The following is a 13585-nucleotide window of genomic DNA, read 5'->3' as shown; positions in this document are numbered from 1 at the left end:
ATTTTGTGTGCTGCTGTAACACTGTAATTTCCCATTTTTTTGGGATCAATAAATATCTATCTATCTATCTATCTATCTGAAGTATTCCTTTTATTGAGTCTTATAATACTACAGTAAGATACACCTGCTCTTACAGATGGCATTATAGATCATAGTAATACTCATTATAGTTATTAGATCAAATCTGCAATAAAGAGCATCAAAACTAATTCTTGACATAATCAACACTGCTTATGAAGATCACTTGATATGATCAAAAGCTCCAGAACTGAATAGGTTGTAAATACCATGTCCTATGAAACTGGCAAGAAATGTTTTTATTTGTAGCAAAGTCTGGGCTACAGGTCTCTTTGGACTTCGACTCGCATTGCCAGACCTGTCTGCACAGCGCTGTGGAGTAAGGTCTGGCTCCTCCACACAAACAATCTGGTATGGGAGAATAAACGCTCTGGGTTGTTTGCATCTCTTTACCATTTGTCTCAGGCGGCGCTAATCTCTGGACGAAGCAACTGTGGCTCTGCAAAATCTGCAACAAACTTGTTTTAGTGGAACATTTCCACCCTGCAAAAGAAAACAAAATAAAGTTTAGTTCACACGTTACAGTAACATGAGCTACTTTAAGTGCCCATATTATGCTAATTTTCAGGTTCATAATTGTATTTTTAGGTTGTACCAGACTAGGTTAATATAGTTTCATTTTCATTAAACACCATATTTATTTTGTACTGCAAACTGCTGCAGCTCTGTTTAAGCTACAGAGTGAGACATCACTATCACACAATCTTTGTTGGGAGTCGCACATGCCCAGTAGCTAGGTAAGATCAGCTAGATAACTCTTTCTCCAACTTTGGTGAGTAAAAGTCAAGATTTAGCTGGGAGACTTCTTCTAAATGAGGGGCACTTGTGGAATACCTGCAGAACAGGGACATGGAAGTTGTTCTTTTGGAGATTATGGTGAACTAGTGGGTGTTGTAGCAGTGTTTTTCCATTAAGAACGAGCTAGCGCTAGCATGCTTAGCCACCTCGTCTCAGCTTGTGACGTAGAAAGCCGTGCAGATTTTGAACAGCTCACCCGGAGACTGAAGGCAGAGGACATTCAGAAACCGTATTTCCCTCAAAACAGCATGGATAGTTTTTTTCCCAAGCTGGATACAAACATATTTGTGCTTACCAGTGTATCGCTGATTGTGCTTTGTCCATGTTTAGCTGCTGAACACAGCAGTACATAATTTAGCTGTACTCTAGCCTGGCTCCGGCCTCCTACGGACTTCCGCTCCATTTTCAATTTTGTTCAGTACGTTGTCTGGGTTTGTGATATATTTGCAGGTTTTTTTCCGGCCAATCTTTACCTGTCCAATCAGTGAACAGCGAAAGTGGCTGACACCATTGACGTTGAGCGCTGTTTGAGTTGTAGTTCCGTAATGGTGGCAGAGAAAGAGCGCAAAGCCATTTGGTCCGTCGTGGCCCGAGCAAGAACAGTCTTTGCTGAGTTTTGTTGCTGGCCATGTTGTTGTGGCCCTCCTCCCCACAGGGTTTGGGAAAAACTTGACTTTCCAGCTTGCTCAGTTAGTGGTAAAGGAGTTGGCTAAAGCTAACGCTAGTGATGCTAAGCTGACCTCCCAATCAAATTTTTGTGATTGGTTATGCCAGATCCAAAGTAGCTCGGAGCAGATCCAAGTTTTAAACTTCAACAGAGTACCCACCTTCAAGGAAGCTAACACTCAACAAAGAGTGGCCAGACTCTCTGTACAAATGTAATGTACAAGTGTCTGGTAGGACCAGGCTATCAGTACTCCGGTCTGCGTCTCCAAACTGCGTGCTGAGGGACATCTGCTATAGCTAATATACAGACTAGGGATAAGAAACGTTACCTCATACAACTCCACATGAAATGCAAATATTCCTTTACTGTGAAATCATATTTATTGCCTATTGGTCATTATTAATAATGCACTTTTCTTGCCTGAAAATGTGCCACTGTTGAGTAGGATTTCCTAGTCTTGTTTTAGATCTGAGCACCTAAAACGATGTATTAGACTAAAGGTGCATCCCTCTAATCATTTGACATTCAGTTAATGTCTGAACACTTAGTGGAGGAGAGCGGTGTTCCTGTTGAATAAGTCCATGTTTATTAACTACCTATTAACAGCCCTGGGGGAAATTAAAGGGACAAACACTACTGTATGTCAGTTGCACTTATCACACAAGCCCACAGTTCTGTGAGGGAAGAACCAGATCTAATGAAGGGGTTCTTTGTCTCAAAGCACATTATTACTGAGATGGTGGAGACTAATCTGTATTTCAATCTGCACATTTTATATAACACTGCCCTCGTCTGGTCATTCTAAAAGGCCATACACTTATTCTTTTTCTTTAGAATATTTCTTTCCCGGCAGACAGAAGGATTGAACTGATGAAAGAACAATCAAACCATATTCAAATGAAAATCACAGGTTATTTTAATTTCTGAGTGGATTGTTCATTTATACAGTGTTCTTTGCAAAAAAAAATGTTTTAAAGATCTCTGTATCAAAAAAGTACCATTACTACTTGAAAATAACATTTGCGAAATACTTTACAATTAAAACATGTCAGCATTACGGTGGATGTACATTATAAAGTCAATCACATCTATATAACTGATCTATACAATTGCAGCCAACTATGGACTTGCAGATATTAAGTACCATAAAACAGCAGGGAAAATAAAAATATGTACATTTTCCAGCTGGAATAATTCAATTATCAACAAAATTATAGGCTCCAAACGTTTAAATGTTCTACACACCCAATTAAGGAACATAAAGTGCCTTATTAGAAAATAATCTAGTGACATGTGCTCCATGAGAATCATTTAAATGATCAAAGAAATACAGTAAAATGCACACTTCCAGAATATTAGGTTGGAATCAGCCCTCTGAGGGTCTACACATTAAGCTCAAACTGTTGATTTAAATAGAGCACTAACTGAGATTTAAATAGGAAACATACTGCTGTCCCAAGTCTTTCACATTTTGTCTGACTTGAACTTGTGAGACCACGTGATGAGTAAGGCAGGTGCTGTGAGGCACCTTTAGGTAGACATGTGCAGTACCTAACATGTACATATTGTATATAAGAGTTTAAAAAAAGTTTCTATTAGTTTGGGGGTACCATCAACGTTGTTTACATGAACTAGGATGATCTCTTTATGTGCACAGTCTTCCTGTTCAGCTAGGAAGGGAGAAAATTAAATATAAAGGCAGGTAAAGGCATGGGAAGAGTGGTTTCCCCACAGTGTTATAATCCTCCAACAGTTATCCTTTCTGTTCAATCTAACTGTGTGAGCCCCCAGCCCAGAGGAGGGGGATCAGTGTTGGCACCAGGTACCTCCATCATGGACGCACTGACAAACTCCTCCTGTCCTGAATTGCCCAGTCGAAGACCTGGAGTATGTCTGTTAACCACCATTGGGTTGAACCAATTGTGGCTTCTTTTGCTTTGGTTCCAGTGATCAGCTGAAGCAGGCAGTCAGTAAAAACGGAACAAATGGACCACATGTTAGGTTCGTGGTGAGGAGAGGGACTTGTAACTCCTCACTTCCCCCGGTCTGATTGCTTCACGGGTCAGCATCGACAGCTAAGGCCGATGGAACCTGGTAGAAAGAAAGTAAAAAAAAGGTCAAGAGGTTATTTGGAACCCTTTACAGCTGCAAGCATATTCAGAAAATCTTCAAGAAAAAACAGAACTAATACAGGAAACTAATGAATCACTGGTGAATCATTAATGAACGCTTTATACGAGCCTGACCGGGTATAGATCCTGCTTTCTTCGTGAACTTCCATCTCAGAGCTCTTGAATTCATTGAGCTCCTTGCGGATGGCAGCCTGAGATGTGAAAGAAACAGCAGTTCAGCGGGAAAGCTTTTATCCACTTATAGCGAGGCACAAAAAGAAGAAAAGAAGTGTGTGATCAAAGGGACTTCTATTCAGAGTATTTGACTGTTAATGTTCCAGCTAAAAAAACAAACAAACACGTTTGTACTTTAAGTACAAATTAAAATTCACTCTACTAAAGTAGTTACTTCATTATGTTGCGCCATAAAGCAGCATCTGTATTGCATCCGGGGATACTGAATCTGCTTGGAATGAAAATCCTCTCAAGAGGTGACCAAAGTAAAGTATAATGCTGTTATAGAATGCACAGGGCTCCAGCTCTCTGTTGTTAAGACGCTCTAAGCTGCAAGAGCCCTGCCGGTATAACAGAGAGGCGTCACATATGCGATTGTGTGTAGGTGGGGATGTGTCAAGTCTCACCTTGTCAGCAGGAGTGAGCTTAGTCCACGGTTTATCTGCTCGCCGGTCGTAGTCGTGGGCGTGGGTGCTCTCAACGTACTCGTGGAAACGCAGGATCTTCCTGGCCTGGAGTTCAGCCACTGTGGGTCTCTGGGACAGCTGAAAGCAGAGGGAACAGGAGCAGGATAAGTGACATCTGTTTTAGGTTTCATAGGTGTTACGTTTTTAGTTCAGAATAATAACTGGCAAGTGTATGATACAGTTGCTTTGCTGTATCCTGACCTTTCTCGTGAGCCTCCGTTTGATCTCGCTTCTCTCTAATCGCCGATCATCTTCATTCTTGGCTGCAGGAAGAAGAGACATTCCATGAGAAAGGGGACAGAGTGCAGCCAGTCAGGTAGATTTCACCCGAGCTGCCGCCGACACGCTGCGGGTAACGGGAATCTTTTAATCACCGCCATAATCTGCACAAGGCCCGGCATTGTTTTAGCGCAAAGCTTCGTCTTGGCAGAGTCATTTGAGGACAGGCAAGACACAGTGTGGTGGTATGAGTCCTGGATCAAAACGTGTTGACAGATTCTGAGAAGTATTATGTTAATACTTGGTTTCTGGGATCCAACTTGGCATCACAGGGATGCTGCTCTGATGTTTCACCACCGTAGGCTGATTTCTCACTATACTCAGTCTGCTGTTGCAGTCTGCTCTTAATGTTCACGTTTACGTTGTTTTAACAGTACATGAGACCAATATATTCATTTGAACACCTGGAGCCAGATGCTTCAAACATTACCCGGATTCAGACTCAACAGAAATATGCATATGCATGCATCTTTGGAGTTTAAGTGTCTGTGCTCCATTTTTAAAGCCATGCATAAATGTTTAATTATAAACTACTGAGATGTTATTCATGTGGACCAGCCTGATTTCCATTTCCACAGTCTGCCATAGATGAAGGTAGATACCTTAAGCAGCTGTGTGCATATGAATTAGGGATTCACCAATCTGACTTTTTCTCTCCACGTATCGATTCAGAGACCCAAAGTATTGTGAGACTGTAAATATACAACAATTCTTAACTTTGAGTTTGTAGGCAAATGCAAATCTAAATTGCAAATTCCAATCAACCTCACAACTGACTCAACTTGCATGTGCACAGGTAACACACAGTTCCACTACAGGACAGGGTTGTGTACATATTAGGGCTGCAGCTAACATTTTTTTTTACTTGTCCAATAATCTGTTTATTAATTTTTCTGATGTAAGATATATAAAATGTGAGAAAATTGGGAAAGATGTCAGTCAGGGTTTTCTAAAAAGGTCCTCAAATGTCATTGTTTTCTCCGCAACTCAACGATGTTCAGTTTACTGTCACAGAAGAGTGAAGAAACCAGAAAAACCAGCAGAATTAGAGATTGAAGGGCCAATGACTAAATAAAGCCACCTGAATGAAGAAGTGAGGGATGGAGGGAGAGTCTTACCTTGAAGGATGTTTCTCTGTGCCAGCTCCTCTGCTGATGGTCTCTGACTCAGCCGCCTGACGACACAAAACACTGTTGACTACTTATTTTTGAAGGCTAATATGGATGGAAAGGGACATATTGTGTCCTGAGAAGGGAGTTCCATGACAAACTTGCATTATAGATGTGGAGAGCCTTCAACTTTATTAATAACTATATATACTATAAATCTGTCATACTGCATCAGCCACTATATCAGAAATGGATGACACTGGCTTGCAACATCCAATTTCACAATATGGATGTATATCATCCTTGTGTGCATCAGTTAGCTGATATAATGCAAGCTCTTTACCGTGTCAGTGCGGTGCTGATCTTGTTCTTCACTGCCATCCACTGCTCTCGGTTTTGCCAACTCATGTTTTCCTGATTCTCCTGGTTCTCCCTTTCTTCTTTCTCCTGTCTCTCCAGCTTCAGGGCTAACGTGTCCTTCCTCTTCACACGACTTGCCAGCCCACCTGTTTTGTTGCATATATATAGATATATTAGTTGTTATAATGGTCAAACACAAACACAAAAAAAAAAAAAAATCAATTCACATTCATGGATTGATTCAAGCTCTACCGATTCAACATCGATTTACATTTATATTGCAATGGCGTGTTTACTATCACATGGGAAAAGTAACTACATTTACATACTGTGAATTGTTTTTCAAATTGAGAATCGTTTTGAATCCAATCTTGAGCCTAAAAATCTATATTGAATCGAATCGTGACATTTTCTGAGTCGTGCACCCCTAAACGTCAGCCTTCATAGTAAAAGCATGGGCTTGAAAATGCAGTGTTTTCTCTATGTTGTGGCGCACCGCCATTGTAAAAATGTCTTCCGCCACGCTATCAGAAATAGGGCAGACACACAATGTAGTTACGGTTGCCTTTTAAATTATCCTGCCGACATGATGCACCCCCCCAGGCTGCCGCTCACATTGCAATTTAACAGCAAGTGGAACTATCCAGAGGTTAGTGGGCCCGTCCAGTTTAACTCCACATACGCTTGTGTTGATGGACTTTATTGTCACAATGTTCGTTTTCTTCCCAGTCGACTATAAAATGAACAGCTCCCCCAAAAAAGTCACTTTGAAATGTCTTTAAAACGCAGACACCAAAATCAAGATGAGAAATAAATAACTAAGGCTAACATTACACAAAACATAAAGAGGATAGTTAACTGTAAGCAACCTGTGACGTTTTGTCTAAAGACAGCGCTGTGGAGAGTGAAACGGGAGACTAGAAAAAGGCATTCAGGTTGTGTGTCAAACCTGTCCCCGCTGCTAAAAAAAAATCCTAAGGAAACACTGAAATGAACAATAAAATAAGAGTCTTGCATTTATGACAAAACCGCCTGTTTTGTCGGACCAGCAATCCAAAACCTGAAGATATTTCATTTGCTGACAAAATGATAAAGTAAAGCAGGGAAGATCTCACAAGTGTACAATGATAAAATCAAAATAGATGCATGTAAACTTTTACACTTTAAGCTCTGCATAGACCAACAACTTATTTTATATAACATGCTTTTTGAAAACAAAGAAGGTATTTGTGTATTTAATGAAAAGGTCCTATAGTAGGCTCCTTTTCAGGTTCAACTTGTATATTGGAGTTTCTACTAAAAAATGTTTACATGCGTGAATGTTGAAAAAACATATTAGTTTTCCTCATACTGTCCCCCCTCCTGAAAAAGCCCAGTCTGCTCCGACAGTTTTGTTTTGCCAGGTCTTCCACATCTGCACTTTCCAGGTCTCTGCAGCTCATTGCAGCCGAGGAATGACTAACGATGCTGTAGCAGCACTCTCTACCTATATAGTATAGTTGTGATATCACAACTGGACGGAAGTCTTGACGGCTCATTTAAAGGCACAATTTCTGAATACTGGCTGGGTGTGTTTTTGTAGATTAAGCATTTTAATACTTTCACAGTATTTATTCAGCACCTCGATAAGCTCTATAATCCAAACAAACATGGAAATTTCACTTCTTAAAATATGGGACCTGTGAGTGATATTTTTAACCAAGACACACACATCTACCGTCTCTCCTATGTGACCTTTATGCAGCAGTATAAGAAAGACAAAACTTACTTGGCGGGCCCTCCTCATCGTCGTCGTCGTTGTCGTCGTCTCTGTACAGAATGGGGCCGTCCGAGTCAGACTCTTCCTCACTGTCCCCAGGACCTCCAACCTCAGGGATGACACTCACCCTGAGTTCTCCAACCACACCCCTCCTGCTGCGGGGCTCCAGCTCCGGCTGGCGAGGAGGCCTCTGAGGATGAAGCTTCCGCATCTCCTCCTCCATGTCAAAGTCATCGTCTTCTGGCCTGGAAGAAAGAGCAAGCTGTGAGACAGCTTAACAAGCTCAGATGCAGTCATTTTTCTGTTATGTAATACTTTTAAACGCAGTGTTCTGATGTTAATCTAGCATGCAGCAAGCCAAGTTGCAATTTGCAACCCTTTTGCCGGGTGAGGGAATAAATCTCAACTGTTTTCCAAAGAGATTAACAAGGCACAGTTCTGCATGATTCTTCTTTGGCTGACTCTTGGTAACCTTGGGCCAAAAGAAAAACGTCGGTATGTCCATTTTAATTAGGAATATGTACTCGGGCCAAAAACAAATCAGAGTATAGATAATAACAAATCCAAAAACAACATACAATGTTGAATCATAGCTTTGGGTTCCCTGCTTTGTCTTGCAAATTGTTTCATGGACATCATATAAATGAATTAAAGAGAGCAATCCAAATGCAGCCGGCAGTCCGGCCAGTTTATTACCATAAAATAACCGCTGCCAGAGTTGATTTACGGAGTGTAATCTTTGCATGACAGATTTGCTCAAACACCATGTCTGTTGCAGACTATTAACTATTCAAACCTTTAAGGGGGGATCCCTCTTTGACCTGGCCCACACAATTTGTTTACTTTTATTCTTTCTTTGTTGGTATTGCTCGTCTTCTACAGTGATGATGGTGCCACATGGGCAGATTAAAGCAGGCTCATTGTGCTATTACACATGTTATGCTGTTATTTGTTATAATTGCTCTTTGCTTTGTCTTGTGACTGGTTATTAAATAATTAATTTAAACACTTTGGCTATTTACATGACTCAACTTGTTTGCATAGACTGTGGATAATGATGCTCTTTGCATTTAGTACACTTTCAAGTGAACTCGTTATAGTTCATTAGGTGTGAGAATGTAGTGCATAAAAAAAAATCATGAAAAGAATTATAATAAAAATTGAACCACATTAGATAACTTGATAAGTTGCATGACAAGGGTCATCACGTCTTTTTTGGCAAATCACCAGTGCTAAACTGTTTAGTTTACTACTGTGGAAGGGAAAGAAAAGCAGCCAATTTTCACATTTACCCTACTTTCCTTGAGATCCCATGGACTATAAGCAAGCCATATGTTCACTCTCAGTAAGGCTATATGACTTCAACCAAATCACATAGAAAAATTCCACAAAGTGAACACTGAACTAGAACAGGCTCCTCCACAGCTTTCAAATCAATGATATTCTGTTATTCATACATGTAATGTACGGTAATGTTGACACTTACAGCCGGAGAGGTTCAATGGAGATAGGGAGAGAGTGCCGCGGGTTTCCCCCCAGCTCGGTGAGGAATTCTGGAGGAGACTCAAACAGAAGTGAGTGGGCCCTCTTGGAGCCGTCGGGGTTGGGCTGAGCTGGGCCGGGGCTGGCCAGGGCTCTCTGGATGAGGATGTGTAAGGGGATGGATGGATGCTGGCTGGGAGGCTCAGTGGTCGGGCTGGGGGGATCCGTTTGCACAGTGGGCACAGGGGCAGAGGAGGTGGTGCTAAGTGGCTGGAGTGACTGGACCCTTGGAGGAGATGGAGGTATGTGGGACGGTGGTGAAGGCTCAGCAGAGGTCTGAGGAGCTGCTGCATTGGTCTTGTCCTCAATGTTATCTACTTTAAGGACAGCAGGGGGCATCTGTACAGGGGCAGAAGCTGGAACAGTGGTGGGAGACTCTGGGTCCTGACTGGAAGGAGAGGGATCCACAGAATGGCGCTTGGCGACAGGGGTCATCCTCTTTGGCGGTGTCGGTGGCGAGCGCTTAGCGGGTGGTGGCACTATGACGACACCGCTGACAGGCTGTGAAAGCTCAGCTGTTTTAAAAAAGAAGCACAAATCACTATGTTATTTAAAATTATGATCACAAACATAACCTGCAGTCATCACATGAAGATGCACATTCGGTCTGTAGATAGGTGATATTAGTTTTACCAACAATTGGAAAGCAAAAAAAAAAAAAAAGGTAATATGTCAACAGCTTTAGTTTGAAGAAAAGATGTTGTTACTGCCAAGCTGCTTGTTGAGTCGGTGGAGGACCACACACACATTAACACACAACAGTATCAACAGCCTGTAATGAACATCCATTGGGAATAACAAACACATTCAGTGCAGTCCTGCACACTACATGTCAACTGACAAATGACAACCTTACATGCAATGTTTTCTTGCAGCATTTAGAGTTAAGTTAGTTGAGCTGAAAACAGCTCCAGTGGCTGCAAATCCCATGCAATGCAGTATTGGTGTTAACACTGCTCAGAGGAGGTGAATCGATGCAACCATTCTGCAGGCTCTGTTAAAATGGATTAAGATGTGGTGTCCCGCTGGATACCTGAGCCGGTCTGGACCGTTCTGTGCCGCAGGTATACAGGTAGAGAAAGGTACAGGCCGAGCTCACTCTGCCGTCTCCAGCTGGTCCAGTAACAGGGCTGCCTGACCTTAGAGCCCCTGTTCAATGAGGAAGCTGGCAGACATGAGTGGAGATATCAGGGATAGGGCTGAGTTTACATTTCAAGCTGGGAGAGAAATTAGGGGGGGGGGGTTGGGATATGTTTGCCTTGGAGAAGCAAAGTATACAACCATCCCTAGCTGTTAAACAACCTCTTATCTTGGTTATGTAAAGCACCACTACAGTGTGATATTGCTATATTGTTTTTACAGTTTTGTGACATTCCTGGTAATTATGGTAAAACAATTCTCTTATTCAAGGAATGAATCACATGAAAACCCCAGTTTCCCTTGATTCAACTTGTTATTCCCTATTAGAGCTAAACTGATTAATCAGCCGATATCAGCTTATTGCAGATATTTTGTATAGGTCAGTTGAAAATTAACTAAAAATGGCCTTACACAGAAATACCAAACTGGGTTTGAACACATTTAAATAGTGTCAGTTACAGAGTTTCTCCACCAGAGAGCACTGACAAGAAAGTTTTTTCAACTGTAAAATGGCCTGCTGCAGTATGTCAGTTACAAATATAAGGTATCCATACCAAGACTTATTACTTACTTTTGGCTGTTATTAGAGTTCTCAAACTCACAAATATCAATATTGGCCTTCAGAAATTGAGCTTTATAATGTATTCAACATAAAGTCCTATTTTGAGAGAAAAGGTTAAATAAACGTGGTATACAAAAAGGTACATTTATATTACAAAGGTAATAAATAAAAAAATGTATTCTAAAAAGGATTGCCTGCATGAGGTGTGTGTGAGTGTGCGGATGCACAAAGGTTAAACAGTTAAATAAACTAAAAACACAAACAATGACAACACTGCCAATGTAATACCTGAACGCAAGCTACTCAGTACACACTGTGAATGGAAGAGTGTGAATTGATATGTAACATATGTATTAGAAACCGTGCCTAACAAATAATAGTGGAATGTGCCACTGCCAGAGACACGCTTCCAAAGAGACAGTACTGGGATGGGCTGTACACAAGAGCAGCTGTGGTATGCTGGGGCTAGGCATAAGGGACGCTAAAAGCAAATCAGTTTCTATCTAACCTCCAGGAAAGTGCTGGCATTGCATAAACGGTGGAAAGACAAGCTGGTGCCTGTCCTCTCGCCAGAGACTGCTGGCTGGGCACACAGAAACTGCACACTATAGTAACACCTACTCAGAAAAAAGCCACAGCTTCACTATAAGACTTAAGGTAATAACCGTCAATACTTAAGGTGACTTGAAATTGTTCTCCAGATGTTAACAGCAGCATATTCACAACTTGTAGTCCTCTAGAAAATGAACACACTATTTGGGCTAATTAACTAGCTGAAATGGTTAAAGTAAGAGTGAGGCACATTTTTTAATATTTAAATACTATACTTTTAAAGAATATTTTGCTCAGCCACCAACAATGTCTTCTCACTTCTTATTTAATTCAAACGCAAACCATGGATGAAGTCTGTCACAAATCACAACAGATACACCACAATACCTTGCACAACCAACATACCAAGTAAATCCCAACCATAAGTGACACCTCAAAACTGTTTTGTTTGTTTGAATGATCAAAAAAATATTTTCAGACTGAAGGAAAAACTTCCCTAATCAAAAGTAAGGTCATAAATGCACTGCTGTATTTCACCTGCAGAAGTTTTTCTTACATTTGAGTGTAAGGTCAACACTTACTGCTATATTGTAACGGGTTAGTTTCATGCTCAACTAACCAATTAGTTCAGTTGCACCATCTCTACTTAATTAAAACATCATTTGAGATAATGTTATTAAGAAGAAGCTAGAGGAGAATGACTAATGCCAACTTAATGTTACTGATGAAGGGAACTCATTTTATTCATTTAATAGGCCTTTGGTTTTGGATACTGTAGGCCTTTGGATTGAATAGATAACATAACAGATGTGAACTATTACATTGTAGTGTGGGTAATTGAATTATAATCCAGGTACATTATAGCTGGAACAAAGTACATAAAGAAACTTTATTGCTCAATTCTCAGCCATAGTGTTTGCATTTTTCCATAGTTCTTTAATCTAACTTGAGTGTAATCTTTCCAACGGAAGTTTGACCTTGACTCTATGTTGAATCTAACTTGAGTGGTTTAACTTGGCTTTACTTATCGCTTATCTCCTCCACTACGTTAAAACTATTACCGTTTTTTTCTATTACCGAATTTTTACATTGCTGGTCCAACAGTGGAATCACATTGCATGTAAAATGCTGGATTCAAACAAAGACTTTATACATGTTTTCCCTTATTAAAATCATACAAAGCTCTGGAGGTTGTTTGACTAAACATATGAAGAAAGTAGGGGTGGGAATCTCTTGGCCCTTCGCGATTTAAATCTGAGTTTGTTAGATTTTTGACATATGCAGTAGTTGTCACACATGAGTTTTAATGAAATATTTTGTCTACTGGAGATTTTTATTTTGAAGTCATTCCATGCTTGTGAAAGTCACCTCCTCTTAAAGGGGTTTTCCATGTCAGAGGCTCAGTCATGTTTAAAAGGTGGGGAATTGGCTTCTTAGGACATGAAATATGAGGTGGTCAGATGTAATGTTATAAAGTAGATCAACAGTCTACAGTGGTGTGAAAAAGTGTTTGCCCCCTTCCTCATTTCCTGTTCCTTTGCATGTTTGTCACACTTAAGTGTTTCGGAACATCAAACCAATTTAAACAATAGTCAAGGACAACACAACTAAACACAAAATGCAATTTGTAAATTAAGGTGTTTATTATTAAAGGTAAAAAAAAATCCAAACCATCATGGCCCTGTGTGAAAAAGCGATTGCCCCCTAAACCTAATAACTGGTTGGACCACCCTTAGCAGCAACAACTGCAACCAAGCGTTTGCGATAACGTGCAATGAGGCTTTTACAGCGTCCTGGAGGAATTTTGCCCCACTCATCTTTGCAGAATTGTCCTAATTCAGTTACAATGGAGGGTTTTCGAGCATGAACGGCCTTTTTAAGGTCATACCACAACATCTCAATAGGATTCAGGTCAGGACTTTGGCTA

General features: G+C 40.7%; 1 protein-coding gene across 9 annotated transcripts in view; it reads right to left on the bottom strand.

The window, feature by feature from the left end:
* Window positions 1–2438: 2438 nt before the first annotated feature.
* Window positions 2439–13585, bottom strand: part of phactr4a (phosphatase and actin regulator 4a) — a 38646-nt gene continuing 27499 nt past the window's right edge. For 7 of the 9 annotated variants that reach the window (XM_034891170.1, XM_034891169.1, XM_034891171.1 and 4 more), the window contains 9 exons: window positions 10438–10569; window positions 9349–9919; window positions 7872–8107; window positions 6087–6249; window positions 5753–5808; window positions 4557–4618; window positions 4296–4433; window positions 3790–3866; window positions 2439–3634 (listed from right to left, as the gene is read on the bottom strand). In XM_034891170.1, coding sequence (XP_034747061.1) covers window positions 3619–3634; window positions 3790–3866; window positions 4296–4433; window positions 4557–4618; window positions 5753–5808; window positions 6087–6249; window positions 7872–8107; window positions 9349–9919; window positions 10438–10569 — 1451 coding nt within the window. In that variant the 3' untranslated portion in view covers window positions 2439–3618. The remainder of the gene's footprint in view (window positions 3635–3789; window positions 3867–4295; window positions 4434–4556; window positions 4619–5752; window positions 5809–6086; window positions 6250–7871; window positions 8108–9348; window positions 9920–10437; window positions 10570–13585) is intronic. The other 2 variants (XM_034891175.1, XM_034891172.1) reach the window with 1 other exon arrangement.

Source organism: Etheostoma cragini, chromosome 14, assembly GCF_013103735.1.
Source record: "Etheostoma cragini isolate CJK2018 chromosome 14, CSU_Ecrag_1.0, whole genome shotgun sequence".
NCBI lineage: Eukaryota > Metazoa > Chordata > Actinopteri > Perciformes > Percidae > Etheostoma > Etheostoma cragini.
Note: the sequence above shows the minus strand (reverse complement) of the source record. Positions and strands in the feature narration are given on the sequence as shown.